The 24305-nt window shown below is 38.2% G+C and overlaps 1 protein-coding gene across 1 annotated transcript in view; it reads right to left on the bottom strand.

The window, feature by feature from the left end:
- Positions 1–24305, bottom strand: part of rngtt (RNA guanylyltransferase and 5'-phosphatase) — a 161358-nt gene that overhangs the window by 52492 nt on the left and 84561 nt on the right. Inside the window, exon 12 of the mRNA XM_041804477.1 lies at positions 8127–8195. Coding sequence (XP_041660411.1) covers positions 8127–8195 — 69 coding nt within the window. The remainder of the gene's footprint in view (positions 1–8126; positions 8196–24305) is intronic.

Below are 24305 nucleotides of genomic sequence, written 5' to 3'. Positions count from 1 at the left end.
GAGCCAGAGTTTTATTGATAACCAATAAAGGGAGTAGAATAAGAACTCGAATTTATACCTGCACTGTTTTGTGTTTTAGCACTGCGGACAGCATTTTTTCCATTCACACCGGGATGGGAGGGCCGGGGGGTTGGGGGTCACAGACACCAGTGCATGTTAAATTGGGAGTGGCGACTCAAAACAGGTGAGAACCACTGCTTTAATGGATGACATTAAAAAAATAATCCACAAGAGGTCGCCGTCTGTAACAGAACTGAAAGAATGGTTCGCTTGTTTTTTTCCAAATAATTCTTTGTTGTGTTTTGCAACTCTAGGTTGAAATGTTGGCTGCATTGCTCAGTACTGCCCCCAGGACTGGCGGTGGTATTGCTATGTTTGGTCCGTAACAGTAGGCTTAAAGAGAACGGATGCAAAATAGTCAATATGAACACAGAGTACGGACAGAAAGGTCCGTCCATACCTGTATGCCTTTCAAACGTAGAGCATAAATGGGCCTTTAATTGTGAAAGTGAAGTTGTTTTTGTGCCTTCATGGGTCAAAATTGATTCAACTCTCTATTTTTGGTGGATTGACAAGACAAAAGCATTTTGTTTCATTGTTCCATTTAGATGCTGTAACAGAAAAGTAAAGCCAGACAGTGTTGCATAATATTGTCTTTTGTAACTTCACATCAGATGGCCGACTATGTGCATCATCATTCAGCCACATTAGTGCTGCCAGCTTCTCTGAGCCGGCCCATTTGTCGGAGCGCCTGTGCAGATAAGGACCAGCTGCTGACCTTCAAGAGTTTGGAAAGATTTCGTTCTGTCAGACTCATCAAACTGCTGAGGATCACTTTAACGATCTGTAATTTGACTAATCTGACTCTGCGAGGACAGGTTTAATTGGACACATTAAAAATTTCTGTCTGTGGTGCTATTTCTTTAATTTTTTGTGCAGCCTTGCAGCTTCTGTAAAAGGACTCTCATCCAACTGGAAGGCGAGAATTATAAACAAGGCGAAAAAAGAAACCTGCCAAAAAACATTGACTTTTCTCAACAACAACCAGCTCATGCAATCAGTTTTTCTTATTGACAAAGCATTTACACATCCTGGCTGATTGCATTACTGCTTTTTAAACAGCTATCATCTGAAAACCAGAGGCAGCACCTGTCTAAATAAATCACAAACCTTGTTTACCAGCATGTTTTAAATCCGTGATGCGGATGATGTTGTTGTCTCACCTTGTTTGATAGAACCAAAGTACATCCTTATATCCAGCAGCCATGGATTTCCACACCTTTCCGTGACCCAATTGCTCATGATCCATCAAATTCACCGAGGCTACAGAGGAAAAAATGACCCTGAATCAATAACTGCCTGCACCAAAAGCAGCAACCCCAGAGCAGAATCCAAATCGGTTTCATGGACAGGATTGTCTATAATTTAGAACTTCAATATATTTTCCAAAGAAAATCATACGCCTTGCATCACATGAAGGCCAAAAAGAAATCCCTGATTAAAATGTATCACCGTCTCTTCCCTGTATATTTCCCCCTAAAGGTCTAAAAAATCAACAGCACAGTGACTGCATTTACAAGAACCCACAGCCATAATTCTGATCAGGAAAATAACATCAATTATCTAGCCCTGGATTTGTAAATGGCAAACCTGCCTCCTCCAAAACTCATTCAAACCCCTGCTGAGAGCTGTTTCTACCTGATGGCTGTGGACACCGTTTAGCACAGCGTGATAATTAGTTCCTAACCACAGAGAAAATCTAAAATTGAAAATAGCAGACAACAAGAGGAGGAACAAAGGGACTATTTCAATTGGTTTCACTCAAATAACCAAGTTACAAACTGTTATTTGCTTTATAAAGGCTCACAATTATCTGCTGTGACAAAGTAAGGGGTTGATGAAATATTGATATGGCAATATATCATTGTCCTGACTAGTGTAATATCATTTTGTAGCTCTGGTGTCATTAGCAGTATTTTAATAACAAAACATATGATGCCCGTAACAGATTTCCCGGAAAAGTTGATTCATCACGGCACAACATCGTGACTTCTCATGCTTACAAAATCAATGAGGTTAAAGTGAACAAGCTAAACTTCATAGGAATTCAGTTTGGTGTGCCTTGCACTCACTTAAATGTTGCTGAATGCAACTTCAGCCATGCAATTTACATGTTGTTACTAGGGATATTCCGATTCCATTTTTTCCTTCCTGATACCGATTCCGATACCAAGGTGTTGGGTATCGGCCAATACCAAGTACTGATCCAATACCAGTCTGAACTTTCTGGACTGACTGTGCAGAAAAGCAAATTATTTTAGACCTATACTTGACTCAGAACATGGCTCAACAAATAAATTTGTGAATGTATAGCATCTCTGTGACCCTAAAGTTGTTTTCCTGCTAATTATTGAGTTTTACTCCTAAATATCAAAATAACAACACAGGGGGCTGCACCACAGACTCTCTCCCTTTCTAACTCTCTCTAACTTTCTAACTCTTTATGCTCTATTTGGGCAGCATCATGTGATTACAGAACAGTTTGACATTGGCTGACAAATCCGCACAAAGAATAAACAACATGGCGATTACATTAGAGCTAGTGGTTATAAGTGATTGTAATTCAATTAAAATGGATAAAAAGACGTTCAATATTGGGTTTACTGGTGTGGATTTAATCATTTAAGTCCCCAAAAACACACGAGTTCCAGGCTCGCTGCCCACGGGATTAAAAGGTATCAATAACGTCAATGTGACAGCACAACGGCTAGCTTCAAGAGGGAAAACAAGTAACAGGCAGTGATTTAAGGTTTAAAAGTCACTTAAATTTTGATAAACTGTGTCATTTCCTGTCACCATACTGGAAGGCATTTTGGGGATCACATTCAGAGGAAAACTGTCACGCAGACACCTTTCTTTGCTGCTGCAGTGTGTCCTTTGGTTCTTCTTCGCTGCTCTAAAAATGGTAGCTGGAGCATGCATTGCTTTCCAGCAGCGAAGCAGAAATGATTTCTGGTTTATAGCGCTAACATTTAGCATGGTTAACGAAGCAAAATATAAAGCTAAACCAAATGGTATCAGTTCGGTGCATAAACTCTTGTGCTCGGTCGAGTGGTGGTCGAGTGGTTTAAGGCGCTACCCATGTATGCAGGCGACCTGGGTTCGAATCCTCCTTCACCGCATGTCTCTCCCCACTCTCTTCCCTGTTTCCGAGTCCATCCACTGTCCTCTATCGAATAAAGGCATGAAAAGGCCCAAAAATAAATCTAAAATAATAAAAATAAAAAAATAAAAAAAATAAAAACTTGTGTACTCGCCGATACCAATACCTGCATTTTAAGAAGTATTGGACATATTTCCAATATTGGTATCAGAGTTGGAACAACCCTAGTTGTTACCTTAGCCATCCAAGGCAGGAGGTGACCAAACTGACAAAGACAATGTGAGAAGCCAAGGAATAACTGTGACTGAAAAAGCAAAGTAATTGCGTCCTTTAAAATCTGTTCATTTCTATTGTTCACTTTGCAATTATGCACACAATGACTATAAAAAAAGAAGAAAACATCTATTTTCATTGATCAGAGCCATGCTTTAATGGTCATAACTTTGATGCACAAATCAAGCATTAAAGCTACCTTTACTGCTGTAAGAGTGATTTTTAAATCTGCCTGATCTATATGATAAATGAGAAATCAATCAAAACATGATAAGCTGTAAAAAAAAGGCTTAAAAGGAAATCCTAAAAACAAGAATCCACTCATTCAACCCCAGGGAATTTTGCTTTATTATGAAAGGATTAGTTATTTTTGTGATGATACTTAGGAGAAAGGATTACAATATCAACAGGGACTTCTCAAGTCACTGTTTAGCTCACCTAGGCAGAAAACCTCTACTTATGGAGTAAATACGGTGAATTAAAGCGCACCAAATCAGGAGTCAGAATGCCTTGTTAGACATCTGATTATGCAGAGTCAGCCTCTGTTGACACCATTGATTATTTACCTCGGACTAAAGGCATGGTCAACATGAGCAGGAGAGGAGAGGCAGGTGTCCACACACAGAACATTGTTAACAAACCCATAATCCTTTGTGCTTTTCCATCTCTTTGTAATGCAAATCTTTTGGACTAAAACGAGTCAAAAACATTTGGCTGCTCTCGTTTTTGAAGGACTATATCTAACTGCTCAAAAGTGAACTAATCGCTACATATGCTGATGTTAATATAGACTGCAGAGATGCTTGATTATTATTTGGAAATGCATTATTTAAACTGGATACTGTTAATGGACTTCTTTGATGCACTATTCTCTTGTTAAGTGTAGTACTTAATGCTTTTGCTCTGTTTATGTCAAAACATTTAGAAAATTTCTGGTTCTGTTAAGTGATAACAAAACAAACTATCATTATAGTCATTATCTTATTGGACCTGCTTCAAAACCCTATTAAATCTATGATCCTCCAAGGGCTTTAGGTGTTATATATATAGACATGAGTCATTCTTCAACCAGAGCTTCTAAACACAAAGCCATATCCATACCATCTATTTATATTAGAATTGTAGAGTTCATGGGACTTTAATCTCATCTCAAAGGTATAGTATACTGTTGTCATAGTTTTTAATGATGACTAGTTATAATGGGGTTCTACCAAAGGGTGTGGGGAGTAATGCAAGAATTATGTACAGACTTCTGCAGCCCTTAAAAAGATCTCTGTGTCATATTTCATGAGACCAAGTGCAAATGTTGCCTAGTAAAACAAGCTTCTCATTAGTCTTTGACAGCTATGCTCTCAGTAAAAAAAGGTACATCCACAGAATTACAATCAGCTGAAGCTTCATCACAACACCAATTATCTACACTATAGGTACAAAGCTTATTAAAGCCATGTTTTATTTATTCATTTGTGTGGCCAAAAAAAAAAAGACAAAAAATAAACCCAACAGAATAGTAATTGAATCCACGGGTCTCCCTCTCTGTCTCTCTTTGTAAGTACATGGGAGTGGAATATTTTCAGTAACCACTGTCTGGGAAAATGCTTTAGAATGAAAATAAAGCTACTTGAATCCTTGAAGGTAAAATGTTCAACAGTTCAATACTAATAAAGGATGCAATGCTAATTGAATTTCATAATCATGACCCCAATTATCACAGTTATCAGTAATAGCACAGTAATGTTAGAAAAAGCTGATTAACATCTATTCAAGTGATTTCAACATGATTTTAATGTTGGATAAATATTTTTAACCAACAGGAGTTTTGGAGCACTCTTTACGGACTTAATAAGCAGAAGAGGAGCAGCGAAAGTCAGCGAGTGCTTACTACTCCCACAATCTGAGGTCATTGGCTTGTTTTTCCTCAAGCTGACAGTCAAAGGTAGGCTACTGTATTTTTAATTTAATTCATAATGCCAATGTGTTTTGAGCTTATTAATTGATTAGCCTACTAAAGCTAAAGTGCTCTTAAGGCCTACATGTCAGTCTATGTCTCTGCACTTCTACAGACCGTGACAGCGAGTGGTGCATTCATGAGAGATGTACTAATGCCTCCTCCTTCATTTCATGTTTCTTTACACCTTCAGTTGACCTGTGGACATTTTTTATCCGCAGTAAACGAACCTACCAAGCAGGCTGTCTGGACATTACTCACTGTGGTATTTCTTTATTTACAAGAGAGTCCTGGCCAAGACAGGCAGCAGCACAATTAATATCGACACTGACATGTAAACAGAGCAGTTACCGTCATAGAGATATCAACTCCTGAGTCCCAAAGCAAAAAGTCATCAATCAGCATCTACAACCTAGTGCATCTTCCTCTAATGCCTTCAATCTGCTTTAAAAAAGATTTAAACAGACCAGCTCCTTAAGACATTATGTCTCCTGTAGCAGATTCCATGCTGCAGGAGCAGTGTATCTGAAACCCTCTACCAATACCAAAACGCACTTCAGGAACAGAGAGCAAACATATATTTTGTGACTGAGTTACAGGCCGAAGACTGAAGCTTCCAGCAGTTTTAACCTGAATGAAAACGCATCAGTAAGATGTAAGCAGATTGAGAATAGCCTAATGAATAAAGATATGCCAATGATTTCTTTTGGGGGGTATAAAGGGGTCAACCCTCACAGATATTTGGCATCCGGTTGATTGTCGGCATCATAATTTTATTTTACCAATAATCAATAAAATGATAAATTAAAACATACGCTACTTTGCTGCGTCTTCCCCTCTGACTTTGTTTTCTCTCTTCAGGCTCATCAAACATCCTGCATACAACATAATCTGGTTGGCTAAGTGTCACATGAGTACTAGCCAATCAACACCTAAGCCTTGGTGCCTCTGACATGGTAAGAAATCACAGCCTGTTTCTACTGTGCTGTTTCTCATGCTGATAGAGCTAGGGTTAAATTGTTTGTTTTCCCTCATTTTTAGATCATGAAACTTCATTTCTGCCACAATAAGAACTTATTGTGCATCATAACTAATATATTTTGTTTACAAATATCAGTTATCGGTCTCACGAATTACTAATAAGTGTCCTCCCTGAAAAACTTTATATTAGTCTGATGGTTTTAAATGAAGATTAAAATATGAATGTATGATAACCAAAGGGGAATTTTATTATGGTTATCATCAACAGCAGTAACTATTTCATCAGTCATACTAATGACAGAAAAATCAACCCAAAGTAAATACAAAGTGTAATTATAAAATCCTGGTGGTGGTTTTATTTTTAGTATGTTGTCTGTAATTTTGCTGTGATTATCTGTTTTAGTGTAAACACATTTATCAAAAAATATTCAGAAATTAAGACTATAAAAAGGTTTGCTTTATCTTGTTTTTAAAGGGTTAATCAGCACTTGTTTATGCTTAGGTGTCCTTTACATCTTGCAGCTGATTGCACTTACTAGTGCTTCCACACTACATCAACGCCACTTCAGTGATGACCTGCAATCAGAGTTCACCCACATTTTATGCAAATAGCACCCATACATCATTTCCCTGATGAGGGTATACCTGGATACCTTAATATGCAGTGTAGCTGCAAGACATATAAATGAACAAGGGTGAAATAGCAACAAGCTAATAGGCCGTCAGTGCCATTTTAACAGCTTTTCTCCCTCATTGTGACTATTTAACAAATAAACCTTGTAGGGTACAGGCTGGAAAAAGCACACTAACAAGACATGGATATTCCCATCACTTCATATGAAAAAACTATACTTTTTACTTCATGGGAGACAAAATAGTCAATGGGTCGATATTCAATGTGTGTCTGCACATGTAGCGACTACAATATCGAGACAGTCTTGATAAAGGTATCCGAAAAAACCCCCATGTGAAGTCTAAGCTATCCAGTATCATACTGTCTTCAGTATGCATCAATGTGCATCCACACGTTTCATTGAGGATTACCACTTGGTATCTGAATGCACAACGCAATCTGTGTAAATGCAAAGTCTAAACAAGGCAACAGATTTACAGAAATAGTGAGAAGGCAGTGTGTAAAAAATGAAGAGAAAGGTAGAGTGATTGTTTGGCCAGGGAATCTCTCCAAAAGGTGAGCAGAGTGAGCATTTAAGAGGAAGTCCTTGTGAAGCTTGTTTTATTTAGACAAACTGAAACAGAAAAGGAAAGCCTCAAAGATGAGATAACAATTCAAGATCCTCCTTTTTTCTCAGGAACTAAATGAGCCAGTATGGACTTTTTTTAATCCGGAGAAACGTTTTTATGTCTACCTATTTAAGTCCTTAATGTAATGTCTGACATATTTAGTGTATTACTCACTTGATTCTGGGTCTGAGTCCATCAGGAGAGGAGAAAGAAGGAATTGCATTACTGTCACTGATAAAAGAGATTTTCTGCTGCTCAGAGACAGAGTAAAGCTGTATTCTTACCAAGGCCATTTCCGTCGTAACGCATACCGTCACGGGTCTGATTTACAGCGCTGCCACACAGAAAGACTTTTGTTTATGTGAAATCATACCGGACTGTGGACATGTATATAAAAGGGTGACAAACATCAGCCTGTAGTGACAAGCTTTGTGACTTTTTATGGAGATTGTTTGAAGAGAGGCTGACAGTCACACCTACAGAAAAGTGACAGACCATCAGACATGGGTAAGGACTCACCCCACACGGCTGGAAGATAAGCCCATCAACTTCATGGCTGACCTGGGATGTGAAGCTGCCTTCCAGAAGCTGAATAAAAAAAGCAAAGAGCACACAGTTTCAGTCAAGCAAAACTAATAAATAAGACGACATGTGGCTGGAAGATTCAGCCTGAAACACACAAGAATACATTGATTTATAAAGTCAACTGGAGCTACAGAGTCTGCCAATATTATCTCCCAAAGTAACCAAAGACTTGGAGGCTTATTCTTTACAAATCCTACAGCGATATGGCATGAAAGTCTAACATTTCTTCATCCATCCAGCCCTGAAACTACAAGCAATAACCCTTTGATTGATAATGCATGACTGAAACATCAATATCTGCAATTGGTTGAGGTTGAGGACAAGAAAAGAATCAAATCATTAAGTTCATGATGATTGGAGAGAGAAGATTTCATCTCTTCCATTAAGACCATACAGCACAGCTGCTGTGGAGGAAAAAAAAGAACCGACGGCATCAAATCAGACGAGCCGAAGCCCTGGAGACGCGGCAGAGCTACTGTACAATAAAAAAGCACATTATCCACGTCACCGAGCACATCAGCCGCAGCAGGAAAATTAGAGGCACTTAGACAAGGCTGGAAATACTATCTGTGCATTGCAAAGAAATCCCCCAATTTAAAGGGGCTTTATTGATCTTCCAGTTAATCTCCCCTCATCTACCATGGCTTCCAGCTTCTTACAAGGGTGATTATTCAGTAGAGTAACATCTATGTATAAACAACCAAGAAATCTACCTGAAATTGTTTTTTCATCAAGCTAACTTTAACATTACCTGCCCAATTAAGTCAACACTGAATAAATTATTTGTCTGTTTGAAGTCAAAAGAAAATATCAATCATATTGTTAAACTTCAAAAACTTCAAAAGTTGAACTAAACCTCTAAGGAGGCCATTAAAAAGGAGTGCATTTTAAAGGATACCTCTCTACTTCATGAGCCTTTTATGCTATATGGGGTATTGAAATGATTGAAGTTTTGACACTTTCCATAACTTTTCGGCTTCAGAGGATCCTTATGGGGGATTTAATGTTGCATGGAGTATGGGACGTGTGGGATTTACCTTTTTTTAGACTACATTAGTTTAGATTTTGGTGTACTAGCTCAGCAAAAGCTGTTCAAATGAGCTGAAAGAAGGTTATGGTTGAGACGGCTGAAGTGGTTCAAGCATCTGATCAGGACGCCTCCTCAGAGCCTCCCTTTGGAAGTTTTCTGGGCCTGGCCCACAGGGGGGAGACCTCAGAATGGACCAAGAACTCACTGCAGGGATTATACAGCCTTTCTGGCCTGGGAAATGCCTCGGGATTTCCCAGGCAGGGTAGGAAATGTTGAAGGGATGTCTGGGTCAGCTTGATTGGCCATGACCCAGCCTGGATTAACAGAAAATAGATGGATGGAGGTCATGTACAGAGCACTCTCTTGGTCATTATGAAAATTTAGAAATGGAATAATCTAGACTTGTTAAACTCTTTATCACTTCTTTAGTTATTTTAAAGCAGATTTAAAGATGTTTATTAGCAGATTTTGATTTATTTATTTACATTAGCTCCCCATTAGACATTACTACAGTGACAACTATTCTTTCTGGTTTCCAAAAAACAAACAAACAAAAAAAGCCAGCCAAAAATATAAGGCAAGGCTAGTTTTTAAGTATAAAACATTTCAGCAAGACATTTAAATAATGACATTAAACAGAAGAGTCCTGTCCTTTAAGTAGGATGCAAACCCATCTAGTACTGTACAGGAAAGTCCCACCCAGTGTTTCAGTCCGTCTCTTTTTTGCATATTTATCACATTTAAATGTTTTGGATCATCAAACCAATTTCAATATCCCGCAAAGACAACCCAAGGAAATTGAAAATGCAGTTTAGAAATGATGATTTTATTTAAGGGGGAAAAAAATCCAAACCTATCTGGCCCTGTGTGAAAAGTAAATGCCAGCAAACCACAGTCAGAGCCATTATCCACAAATGGAGAAAACTGGGATCAGTGGTGAACCTTCCCAGGAGTAGTTGGCCAACCAAAATTACTCCAAGAGTGCAACCATGACTCATCTAGAAGGTCACAAAAGAACCCAGAACGACATCCAAAGACCTGCAGGCCTCACTGGCCTCAGTTAAGGTTGGTGTTCATGACTCAACCATAAGAAAGACAATGGGCAAAAATGGTAGAGTAACAGTAGATTTCCAAGTTCAAAACCACTGCTGACAAAAAAAGAGCACAAAGGCTCATCTCACATTTGCCAAGAAACATCTTGATGATTCCTGAGACTTCTGGAGAAATTCTGTGGACTAATGAGACAAAAGTTGAACTTTTTGGAAGGTGTACAGCCTGTAACATCGGGTGTAAAAATAACAGCATTTGATAAAAACAACATCATGCCAACAGTCAAACATGGTGGTGGCAGTGTGATGGTCTGGGGCTGCTTTGCTACTTCAGGACCTGGACCACTCGCTGTGATTCATGGAACAATGAATTCTGAAAATGCAGTGCGCACTGAATGATAACCATGGTAGAAAAAAAGCTTAATTTGTAAAAAAAAAAAAAAAAAAAAAAAAAACCTCTAGTATTGGAGCAATGACAAAGACTTTAACCTCATTTGAGACTTTAACAGAGACATTTCTAACACTTTGATCAGCAAATTATACGCATTAAAATTCTTCAATGAGAGCAACATTTAAGGAAATTGTCCATTTAAAATAGGGCAGGCCTTTGGTTGTGTTTTTGTATTCAACGTCAGGCTCAGATTGTTATTCTGAATGTCTGACAAAATTACTGAAGGGGTCTCTACAGAGATAAAACTTCATGTTTAAGAGGAAGATATTTTTTTAAATACTATTTTCAGAATCACCAGATGCCAAAACTTAGGTTGTGATGATACCACGTCTTTACCTTGTGGTGACTTTTTGAATGGCAAACGGAGCTTATAGCCTTACAACTATGCTGACATAAAGAGATCTTCAATTAAATATGCATGACATCAAATAAGTGATATTAGAAAGATGTAGGCTTACATAAATGTCAAAGCTAAGAGGAAAAACTACCATTTAAAGATTTCTGTGCAGTCAAGTATAAACATGACCTCTGAGGCTTCAGCGTACTCAGACATGGAGGAGACAATGAGCAAACGTCAGCCAGGGTCAGCAGAGTGCTCCGTCTTCGGTGATATTTGAAGAAGAAACTGAAATTCAAGACCTTAAAATCGATGCTTTCAAAGAGAACATAAGATATGACAGATCAAACTATGAATGCATGGTTATTCAGGCATTCCCCTTCCACAAAAATAAAACTTAGTATAAAGTTCAATGTGAGGTTCTTTCTGATGGATTGGTGATTTAAGAGGAGTTTATTTCCAAACTCCTCTGGCATGAAGACAAACCTGCTGTTGCTGCTGATGCTGCTGCTGCTTGCAAGGTAGGAAATCAATCTAAAAACATATCATATGCCTCGGAAAATGTTTGGCTGTAATGTAATACCAAATGCCAAATCTAATAAATGAATTCACATCACCACACAGAGAAGAAGCTGGAAGCTTTTAATGTGGAGAAAGTGCAGAATCAGAGTGGATCAGTTGTTCTATGATAAAGACTAATGATCTAATTAAAGACACCGTTGGTGAGAGTAATTCAAAAATATGCAGTCCAGTCATTTTTAAAGCTAATATAACCTTCACTTTCTATGAAAAATGAGTTTGATTAGTGTGTAAAATGCTAAATGTTCATTATAAAATCTTAAAAGCCTAACATCCACATAGATATTTTATATATAGCTGATAATAAATACATCCTCAACAAATGTATCAGTTATGACTTCCTACAAAGAGTGAATTCAAACTCCATCTGGGTTTGTTGTTCCCAGCTCTGTGTTCACACCAACACATAAGTGCTTTCTTAAGGTTGTCTTTTTCTCGCTCAGAGGCTCTAACATCTTCCCTCTCTGACTGTTGGCCCTGCCAAGCTGTGGATGAAGAGGGATGGCCCCGCCCTTTAAGGGACTCTGTTATTTAGAGGTACAGTGCTGGAATTTTGTCATAATAGTGCAACTCAAGGAGTCCCTGCTGCTTATGCAAGCCGAAGAAACTACTGTGTCTACAATACTTACAAAAAATAAGAAGTGAATCAGCTTTGGGCTGCGTATCTGAATGGAGATCAGTCCTGCAAATGGCTGGACTCGGTAGGAACACTGAATGAGGGTGGGGGGAGAAATGGAACAGTTCATTTAGGTCTTAATAGACCGGTTTTAAGGTAGGACATCTTCTGGAAACTTACTCGGAAAGTTGCACACTGGCATCAAGTAAAAATACAGATTTTTTACAACTCATTTAATACTGTGTGGTCACCATCACTATCATATTTCTTTTAAAAGTATGTATCTTTTTATCATTATTATTTTTTTAGCCTTGATTTAACTAGGTAGTCCCTTGAGATTAAGATCTCTTTCTGAAGGGAGACCTGCCAAGACTAACCTGGCACGCCAGACGGATTTGTTTCACACATCCATCTGGAAAACCTTCAATACTAAGCATTTGGGAAAGGGCAGAGGATTTGAAAAAATCTTGGAGTGTGACTGGATGAACGTTCTGTCTGTCACATCTTTACGGCCCAATCAGAGCAACAAAACACGTGACGCAGATGCAGCCGAGATGCGCGTGCGCAGCTACCGTGAACCATGGCGACCGTAGACATGTCAGTACACCACTTTTGTCGTTTTTGAAAAGAAAACAACTCACTGCTGTTCTGTGTTCTTCTTCTATCGAAGAAATGTCATCAAGTTCTGATAAAACTGGCGTTTTAGCAGCATCCACGCTAAGCTCTTCCGCTTTAATTGCACCTGCCTCTTGTTGTTGCTTGTTTACATCACGACTCTGCCACGCCTGAAGGTACTGCCCCTCTTCGCTGATTGGTCCTGTCACATTCTAACTGGGCCCAAACGGTTCAGATGGGAGCTTTGCAAGATGGATTTGCCAGTGAGAAACAAGGAAACGGGCGTATCCATCTGCTTTGCAAGGTTATGCCAAGACAGCACACCAGTTACATCAGTTTTTGACAGCTTTTATTAATTTAAAATTGGTTTAAAAACACTGACAGATATAGTGGGTTTCCAATGGCACTGATTTATGAGAATACATTAAAATTATGAAAAATGGAGATATGAGATTTTGGCCCGATGCCCCCGATATTAAACCATAAACACTCCAGCGAGGTGTTTTCAAGTCGGCAGTGGAGCAGATTTAGATTAATAGCTCTGCTTCTTTATGAGCCACAAAAGCAAACAAGGCCATAAGCATAAAGATTGATGGATGTATAAAGTCATTTTTAATGTCCAAAACTGCAAACAGTTTTGTAAAGTGGACTTCCCAGGGAGGGATACATTTGAATATAAATGCTCTTTTAATGGAGTTTTTACCTAGTTATCAAAAACTGAAATTAACACTAATGTCTTTTTCAAAACTCAAAAAGCAAACTGGATCACCTTTAAAAAGCCAGATTATTTTAATAAAAACCTTTTAAATGCTTAAACCATTACCAAGGAATAGGTATTAGACAGGGGGTTGAATATCCATCCATCTAATTTTCTAGTGCTTGTTTCATCAGAGCAAAGCTGTAAGAATGTTGAACCTTTTTTGATATATTTAAAACATAAAATTCTATTACTTTAATGACTAAAAGGATTGAAAAATGCAAAGGCTTTTGTAACTGTGAATAATTTTGTGACAAAAACATCTTCAAAATATTCACAGTTACAAAAAAGTTTTCGTGCTTCTTTGTATTGTGATAGATTTATGGGAAATGTCACAATCATATCTGAGTTTTTATTGGCCCAAAGCTGACTTATGTAGGAGTCATTGGTTTAGTATGCTTGTTTCATGGCACTGTGGTCCCATATGTATTTATTTGCTTTTCAATGACATGGCATTATTTTAATCATTTATTTTGAATTATTTCACAGACCCCCAAGCTGTGGCTTGCGAACCTCAGTTTGAGAACCACTGGTACACAGCATAGCCATTCTAAGAGGGTTAAAAGAAGAGCAATAAGAAAGCTGAAGCTTTTATTTGTGAAAAAAAAAAGGTTTTTGCTCTTCTTGATTGGCCGCAAGAGTTTAATCTTCCTACTGGCTCCACTGACAGTGATCAAGGATAATGGCTATCAGTCAAGCTCCTGCTATGTTGTTTAATCCCCTGGGCTGCACATGTGTTTATGTGTTAAGTTTATGTGTTTTCATACCCATAATGCATGTGATGGAAAGAACGTCTGGAAACAAGAAGGCTTCCAGTAATAAGCGCCTTATTCAATAGAAATTTGAATTGTATTTTTGTTGCTATGATATAAAAACAGGAAGCGCTATAGTTTGATTTTCCCAAATATCATATCCAGTTTAATCTTTGTGTTATGTCAACTGTCTGCAAGAAGATGTTTTTTTTCAGACTTTATGTGAAGATCAATCAATCTTTTCTTGTATCATGCCAATTCCTAAACAATGTTATCTCAGGACACTTTACAATGAGGCTAATCTAGACCGTACTCTATAATTTATTACTTACAAAAGATCTCTCTATTCCATATGTTGAGGCACAAAGTAAATATACATCTATACAGAGAGGATATGGCCTTGATCAATAAAACAGAGAGGGAATGCATTAGTGCAGTGCTGCAGAGGATATCAGGTGTCATATCCAGAACCATCAGTATGAACTAAAGTAAAAAGTAATGCATTTTAGCCATACAGGAAGGTGGAACAACAGTACTGTATACAGGGAGGTCTTTTAGAACATATTGTGGGTTGTCCCTTGTCTCAGTGTTGGAGAGAATATAATGAAGCTATTTAATTTAATCACCAATGCCTGCATCTATTCACTGATTGTGCAGCAGTGATATTTCAATTGCAGGTTTGGACCCTGTGAGATTCTGTTGTGTAAGAGATAGCAGAGTGTACAGTAGGTATGGAGACGGAGTTTTAGCCATCCGTCTCTGTGCTGCTTGGAAACAAATCAAATTATAACCTCAATCACAAACACAAGAAGCGTGGAATACAACATAACAACATTTGTACTCCATGCAAGCCTGGTTTCATACCCAGCAAGGCCTCTGGCTTTTAGAAATACAGTTTTTCCTGTGAAGCATGCCCATGCATTATGTCCAGTATTTGACCAGCCATTACTCAGCCATCTCAGATGACATTTAGTCTTTTACAAAGTCTCTTTGAAGTGAAAAGAATTTGCTGTGCAGTGCAAGAGATAATATATGCCAGAAAATAGGACTTTTATCTAAGTTTTGAAATGAATGATGAAGGAAAGATACAAAGATCCAGGCATTAAAAGATAGTGATATCAACAGACAAATTACCAGTTCAAATCTTTAATGACATGATTCTGACATCATGTCTTTTGTAATTCAATGCAATCTTCCTTGTGGCATTTCTTACATTCTTTTCTTTTTTCCAGAAATAATTAAACTCATTTTAGATTGCCTTTGAAAAATTGACATCCACAGAGGAAAGTGTTTGAAGTTATAATCTTTGTGATTTTATAAGAGTGCGTTGTAGAGTTTTCTTGAGACAAGCAACCATCAGTGTTTCACAGAGGTAGAGATTTTATGGTTAAAGAGTGTCACCTATCAGCAGTTGATGATGGCGGTGGAATACAGCCAAGTCATGGAGATTTTGTGCATTTTAAAGTAATGAAGTCAGTGATACACAACCCACGGCTCTCCAGCTTCATGCTGCTCTTTAGTGACCAGTTGCGGCTCTTTAAAGGCTTACTTGGAAAAAAATAGTCCTAAAAACTTTTATAAAAGTAAACACTGTCATCAGTTAAGATTCATTGCAATTCACATCAATAAATCTATTACCCACACTAAGAAGACAGGCTTTAATCCACATATTATTACACTCAGGTGCGTATGCAAAAGAGGAATGTACATAAGGTCCACAGGTGGTTCATCTCTTCAGTAAGTTCATTCATTGATGTGTGCTGTCTTGTGTTCAAATCGAGGCTTCTCATGCCCTTGTTTTAATAGTTTTCTTTAGTCATTTCCTCTCGATGCTCTCCCAAACTCGTATTTCATGATGATTGTTTTTTTTAAAGATTTATTTTTGGGCCTTTTTGTACCTTTATGAGATAGAGGAGGACAGTGGATATACTCGGAAACAGGGAAGAGAGCGGGGAGAGAGATGCGGGGAAATGGTGCCATAGGCCGGACTTGAACCCGGGCCACCTGTGTACATGGTGCACGCCTTAACCACTCGACTACAATACTAGTAGGAAATGACCCGGCTCCCCTTTGTTCATTTGTCCAAGTAAAATCTTCCACTAGTGCTTCAGCAAGCCTTGGCTTTCCATACAAACACGACCAATGCAATGAACAAAAGCACAAAACCAAAATCGCCTAAATGTAATCAAATAAGCCAAAGACCAAAAATGAAAATTTGTGTTTAACCTAATTTGAATTTAGCTGCCTTGGAACATCCCTAGTATAAATAAATATCTGCAAGCAAGCCTCTCGAACAATCACTCTTTGTTGTGTTGTTTCCATTTTCCCATCTCACTTGTCTGTTAACAATGGGAAATTATGGAAATGGAAGTCCTTTATTGCCTACCACTGGCATTGATGTTGTCAGATGATAGCTGATGGGCTTTGAGATTGCTGTTAGTTATTATCAGTTGAGTCCATTGAGACAAGAGCATGTGCTGCTATTTCTTCAATCACAAGCCTTTCAATCATTAAAGAAAAGGAAACAATGAGATGACATACTCATCAAAGCCCACACCGAGAGAATCTCACGTGTTTCATGTGGTACAAAATGGCATCAGTGTTTGTTTAGCATGTCAATTTGAAGAATCTGCATTCTACATAAAGCCAATGTTTGTGTTCTTATTTTAATAAAGAAAAAGCCTGAGAGACGAGAAATTCACATATTCAAAATATCAATCTTTACCCTTTCCACTCAGGTGTTTCTATGCATAAATTGAAACAGGTGGGTGGAAAGACACCAGATGTGATTATAAGTTGTTTTCTTCCTTCTTTACAAGACTTTCTGCTCTTGCTCTGACTCTTCTGACAAATAAAAGCTGTAATGGATTTGGTAAAAAACCCTTCTAGACCCCAGAGTGTCAGCTGCACAGATCTTGTTTAAAAAGAGAAAAGTACACTGTCATTTGTATTAAAACCACTGAAGGATTTCCTATTTCCCAAAGTCCCTTTGATGCCAAACATAACTCTTGCTCAAAAGATGTGTTTCAGAGAAGTGAGGGCAGTCAGCCGCTGTAGAAAGAGCGCCGCATTCATTTATCCCAAAAACTGTTGGGTCTCTGCTGGATCTGCAAAGAAAGCCGAGCAACATCAGTGCTCTCCAGAACGATGAATGAGTCACGGCAGATCACACAAAGCTTGACAATCGTGCTGACATGGAGAAGGCAGATAGCCAGACTAAAAAGAACCGGTGTTTTTATGAGGGAGCGGCGTGTAGGCGGTAAGATCTGGGAGTTCCATTTCAGTTCTCTTGCCATCTTAGCACACCCACCCACCACCTTCGTCAGGCACCCTGAACCCTGGATGGAGAGTCGCTCAGAGAAGAAGACTTCCACTCACACATCCTCCTACAGCAAGGAAATTCCTTGGAGCGATAAAGCGGAGAGGGGGCAGAGACCCCGCTTTCATGGTAAACCTTTTTTTAAAAGGAAATGCAGAGTTGTGCCTGTTACAGCAGGGGTTGTGTGGGTGGAGGCGAACAATGAGCTCCCATTAAAAGATCAAGCTTTCATTGGAGACTCCAGGGCAGATACGGGACAACGGAAGTGCTCAGAGAGACGAATAAACCGCGAGCATGCCAGGGATGTCGATTCCCTGGAGAGAGTGACTGTCAGGGTGATGGAATTCAGTCCATTTTCCTCTCCACTGTTTCATCTTTGGGCTCATTTCACAGACGGACACAATGATGAATGATATCTAGCTTGGTGTTAGACTACATAGTGGTACAGATAAATAACAGACTGGATGTCATTTCACTGCTATCAGGCTGTCTCTTCAAGTAAAAGAATATTTCTATAAAGAATTCAGAAAGAATAATTCCTTGTCGTCCATTCTGAAGTTGTCTATGACAAAGCCCTCTGTAAATAAAGAGAGAAAAGAAAATAGTTGATAAATCAGGGGGCGTTAACAGCAACAATTTGTGCCACTTCTGACACAAAAACACTTTCCATTTTAAAGAAAAAAAGACAATCTAAAAAACAAACGTAGTAGCGTATTTTTCTGAATCAAGAGGTTTATCATTGATCTGAGGATTATGTGATGATGATTTATTTTACAGTCATTGTGTTTGACATAAAAAACTGAAAATGGCCATTGTTGTTTTTAAAGCACAGCATTACCACAGACACTCCAAAACTCCAAAGTATTCAGTTCACTGATTGAATAGAGCAAAACTGCCAATTTTAAAAACTGATCTTTGATAGAATCAAAGATTTAGCATTATTGAATGTTAAATGGATTTAACCATTCAGCAACACTCAAATAGAAATAACACTACAATACCACAGACAAAATGGCTGATATTACAAAGCAAAATGAACAAACCTTGGGTACCATTCAGTTATTTGGTACATCTCACCCAGCAATAACAGATCACACTAACCGCCAATTTCCACACACAATGGCTGCATCAAGATCCGCCTGTGAATTGCTGTGCGAGGCAAGTTGCCCTCTCTTTCTGTACTTTATTAATATAGCCCTTTACAACAACCACAGATGACCAAAGTGCTTCACAAAAAATTAAATCATGTTAAAAACATACAGCATACAGCATTTGTTATTCAAGAGGCAGTAACAGAGCTATTATGGCACTACTGACGAAGAAAATTTTACTTTTGAGGTGGAAAACCACAGGGTTTTACATGAAACCACATATCCTTTGTGGCAAAAACATTAACCTTTTAACTCCCCAACATACTCACCCATGGTGGAAGCTAAAAACACAGAGTCATGTCAAAATGAATGTCAAATAGAGTCCAAAGAGGAAAAATGTTGACATGCTATTTGCATGAACTCCTAGCTCTCCTGTGATTTTGTGCCCTCTTATCTCAGTTGTTCAGGGCTGCATGGCATTACACAGCGCTCTTGATACACTACCAGTGTGCAAGGTTTGCTCGCACTGGTTGGTGCAAAGATTTTACACGTCGGTTCATGGTGCAGCTGGTGTATGTGGACACTGGAGGCAAAGGGTCACATGAAACTAGTGATGAACCTAATGAGTCAACTCAGTATCCCCTTTAAATGGGTGGTGTTAATATGTCCTCAAACAGCTCTTCCATTTCCAGAGTATTCTTCTTGGTTGGGTTTTGCTGCACTGGCTTAAACTGTTGGATACCCAACTCAACAACACCTGCATGATTACTGCTGGTATTTGGTCCATATCCATAAGCTTCCACTGAACATGCAGGAATACAGATGAGTACAGACAGAAAGCTCCATTAGTGTCTGTTTGTGTAAATTAAGAACCAAAGAAAGCCTTTATCTAACATCTTAGAATCACTCTGTTAAAAGCTGTTATCAAGGACGCAAAATTACAACAAATATATTTTATTTGCAAAGTCATACAAGGATCTGATTGGTCAGTGGGCTGGAATATCACTATTCCTAGACATTACTTCATCAGAGCAGTTTACCATGATGATCCACCATGGTGAGCTGACTTTGAGCAAAGTGAAGTTTCCACAATACCTTCAAATTCTGCTTCGTGGAAACCCCACAGGTCACTTACTGCCAAAAAAAAAGCAATAAAAGACAAAACAGAAATAGAAACATCTCCGATCTCTGTAGGCAGTATAGCAAAACAATCAAATCTGTCTGCTTTCTTATATCATTTCGTGAAGCAGGTGGTGAATTTCACCTTTTTATATTGAATAAACACAGGTTTCCATACAACAAACAGAAAAACAAAGTTGACTCAACTGCAAAGCTTAATCTAGAGTGAAGCACAAACAAAACTACAAATATTAAAAATTGATCAAAACCTTCAGGCAACAGCTCGAAGGGATTTGTACACCATGTTTTCTCGCATTTATCTTAAACTTTTAAGGCTATTTTACTGGATTCCTGTTTGCGTTTTATGCTGTTTTGTAGTTTTATGATTTGCTGCATCAAAGCATCCCAAGTGTAAAAATTATGCTTCTGCCCTTGACTTTGAATGACCATTTTCTGGTGCAGATCTGAATTACACCTTAGAGAGGCTTTACAACAGTCACTCAACTAGAATGCAAATTGACAAGGACTGAGCTGAATGCAGAACAGGTTGTTCACTTACTTCTACTTAGGGTGCTTAGGTTACTTCACGGGGCTTATCCCAAGGTGACAGAAAACAAAGAGGGAGTAAATGTTTACTAAAGAAGCATACTTTTCTTACTGCTACTGATTAATATGAGAAAATAATGAGTGTTATAACCATAACAGTTATAAATATGTGAAAATATATCACAACAAAACTGAAGAATCCACTTATTCTTTGGCTAGTTGGAAAATACAGCTGCAAGAGATTGTCATGTAGAAGAACAGACAACAGACTCAGATAAAAGAACTGAAAAATGGACAGTAATCATCAAAAGATAAATGTTTCTACCTCTATTTCTATACAGAAAAGCTATAAAAAACTGACTGATGAGGGGGTAGCGTTTGGCAATATGACTTAAGTTTAAATCAGGATTTTTTTTAATAAAAGGCTTTATCACGTACTATGAACCCCTTGCCCCCTAAAACAAGCCTGTAATATGATATTTAATCCATATCTGTGCATAAGAGTCTTGGTGTGTTCAGCTCTCGTTTGTAACTTAATCTGTGGTTTTAATTTTGTTCCTTCTTCTGATTTTCTAAGCTGCTAATGAAAAAACCTGTTTCCTGATATAACTCTTTCATAATAAAAGCATTCAAACAACATAACATCTGGGGAATTTTATTCAGGAGAACTTGCTGCACATAACAAGTCAGTTATTGAATTAAGTGAGCTTTAAAAGAGCTTCTATTATAGACAAGTGTATGGAGGTACAGTATTTACAGCCGCTTCTTTGACCACAATCAGAGACACAATCCACTTTGTTGGATGATCGTGAACTTAAAACAAGCTAACAAGCTTTGAACACCTTTAAGCTGTTGTTTAAGCCATGTTGCTACGGAGACACAAAATTGCTGCTGCATTGGGCTTGAGAGAGGCTGTTTCAATTCAAACATATCCTGTAATAAAGCCCAAGACTCAACAACAGTGACGCTCTTCAAAGTGAGAACACTCACTACATGCTGCTGTTATTTATACATATCTGTGCCACAACTAACTTTCACTGTAAACACTGACATCCACACTGACACAAGGAGGTCTGTCTGGCTCCGCTCTTTCAGTGTCGGAGCCAAACATGCAGAAGATGGGGCTCCGAGCTGTTGGCTGTCACAATACCCTTGATTGCACAACTTCTATTTACTCACCATCACAGATGGTTGGCTGGGATTCCAAAGCATTAATTTTTCCAAGTTTGTGCAGGATAACCATGCATTTTGTGGCAGATGCAATACCAGTGATGGCATTAATACTGTATTACTGTCCACCACTTTTAGGAGGCAGTGATTATATATGGTAAAATCCTGAGAATTTTGCAGTAATCATCCAAACTAGTTCTGCAATTTCAGGGGAAAAAAATGCAATTTGTGATTGTGATAACTGTATAATACATACATGGGTGGTACCATGAGTGTACTTTCTTGGTTAATAAAGAAAATGCAGAGAATAATGACAGTTTTGAGGTGTGTATTTCCCAACTCAAAACATACAAATATTATGTAGCATAAAAAATGTAAAGTTTTTACAATAATGGTTTTTAAAATAACTTAACATTTTTCCAAAAATAAAAGGGTTTCCTTTTGTGAAAATACAAGCACAGGTAAGTAGTGCAAATCCACAACCCTTTCGCAAACTTTAGGGCCTTTTGGGGGCCTTTTTGTCAACACTTTAAGTAGTTTTTAATACAAAAATACTGAACTCAAGTCTAGTAACAAAAATAAAGGCAGTTCTACAAAGTGCAGAGACAGAGTCTAAAACTAACAAAGACATTCCTCCAGAGTTTAAAAGCTGTGGCCCTTTACGTTACAACAGGAAGGTCTTCCTGCAGGCTCTTCTCTAACAAATATAACTAGAACAATGACTAAAAGAAAACTAAATATTGATTAAACAAAAGATTTTGAATGCTCAAGAGAACACAAAAGAAGGGTGTAACTTAAAAATCAAAGGTGATGAACAGAAAAGTTACTGCAGCGGTTGTATCAAAGGAGTAAAGTAACATATGAACATCACTTGCAAGCCTGGTAATCTAATGACCATAGCTGCTGAACACACATAAAAAGCTTGTGGGTGTACTAATGTACATTAGAGCCCCATTAAAACTTCACATTTTTACAGCAAAAATATATTCATATCCTTTGTCTGTATCTAAATTGATCACACATTATTTGAAGTCAGAAATCCTACACTTAAGCAAAAGCTTATAAAAAAACACTGTCAGGTGAAATATGATCTGCATGTTATGTCTAATATTTCTGCATTTTTTGTCGTACAGAAGAGGAAGCTTAAAACTAAATTTCTAAAGACTGCAGTACCACTTTCCTCAGCACTCCTGGCCTCCTATTATTCCCTTTTTCTTCCTGAACCCCTCTTCGCTCTTCCTCCTGTCTGCTCATCCTCATCGCTCTGAGCAGGTGAAGGCGCCAGGGCTGAATCAAAGGTGTAGAGGATGGATTGATATTCCAGTCAGACCACAGGGCTGATGCTGGAGGCCCGTTTCAAGCCTAAAGTGAATGTGCCTCTGAAGCTAGTGTGCAGTCGTCCGATTAAACCAAATCCCACTTCAGAGTGTGCAGACGGGGCTGCTAAACCGCCGGCCTGCCAGGAGTCAAATGAGGTAACCCAGTCAGGAGAAGTTAAACATCTTTGAACATCTTATCTCATCATGGATACATGATGGATGTTTTATGAAAATCTTGATTAAATTTTGCACATTCATTTGAGTTGACAGGTAGAAGATGACACTTTGAGGTTTAAACCAATAAGGCATGGCAAGAGGCAAGAATGATGAGAAATATCAGGGCAGAGCATGAAATTAAATTTCTGCATTAAAAACAACTTGTAACGCACCAGACAGGTGTTATTTGGACTTGCATGCCCTACCATGAAATTAGAAAAAAAAAAAGGGTTATTGCACACAAAATAAAAATCACAACTCCAGCTGAGACATACAGGGACTGCAAAAGCTAACTTCTATGTTTTTGTTAACCTTTAAGGAAGTTTCATGATTATTCTTGTCTGTTCAATCCTTTTCTAACGAGCAAGAATCACAAACAATTTATGTGCCTGGTGAGACTTACATTTTTTTACTTGTAAGAAACCACAGAACAAAGATGTGAAGCCCTCCTGAAAGAAAAAACAGGAACAAAAATCAAACCCCAAGAGAGGGAATATGAAGAAGAGGCACTAAAGGACATTTTCAACAGACCTTCAAATATTCCTCAGTATGTTTTTAACAAAGTTTGAAGTTCAAGGTATTTGATAAAGAAAGGCACAGTAAGAGAAACTGGGTGTTAATTGGTTCAGTGATGTGTGTAAGGGGTATTGTGATGAAAGGACTATAATGAGAAACTTCTGGGCCACTATGACAGCCACATAAAACTCCATGTTTAAAGAATATGGAAAAATTATCAAAAAAGACATCTGAGAAGCTAGTACCTATGAATTAGTGCTCCTAATTTCTTCTAGTTTTTACAATAGTTGCTTGTTAACTTCCTCTAAATGATGAATCTATTAAAAAAAAAATCATTTTAGCTGTAAAGGAAACCAAACATTTAGAGACTACTGTAGAGACTAAAGACAACAGCTGTGGCCCAATTCAGGAGATGCATCCTTCAGGGGGTGCATTTAAAGACTACACTGCTGTGTTGAAGGCTGTTTAAATTTGAGGGCTCCTTCAATGTAGCCAATAAATTCATCCTCCTTTTCCTGGCCAACAAAAGAGCTACAGATGCAACCTTTATGGACCAACACGTCCCTCGATTCGTTGTGTGGTAATAAGAACAAGCTGATGGACTCCCTAGCAACCCAGTAAAACACTTCTA

The sequence above is a fragment of the Cheilinus undulatus genome, linkage group 14 (assembly GCF_018320785.1).
Source record: "Cheilinus undulatus linkage group 14, ASM1832078v1, whole genome shotgun sequence".
Classification (NCBI taxonomy): Eukaryota; Metazoa; Chordata; class Actinopteri; order Labriformes; family Labridae; genus Cheilinus; species Cheilinus undulatus.
This window is presented reverse-complemented; position numbering and strand designations above follow the sequence as displayed.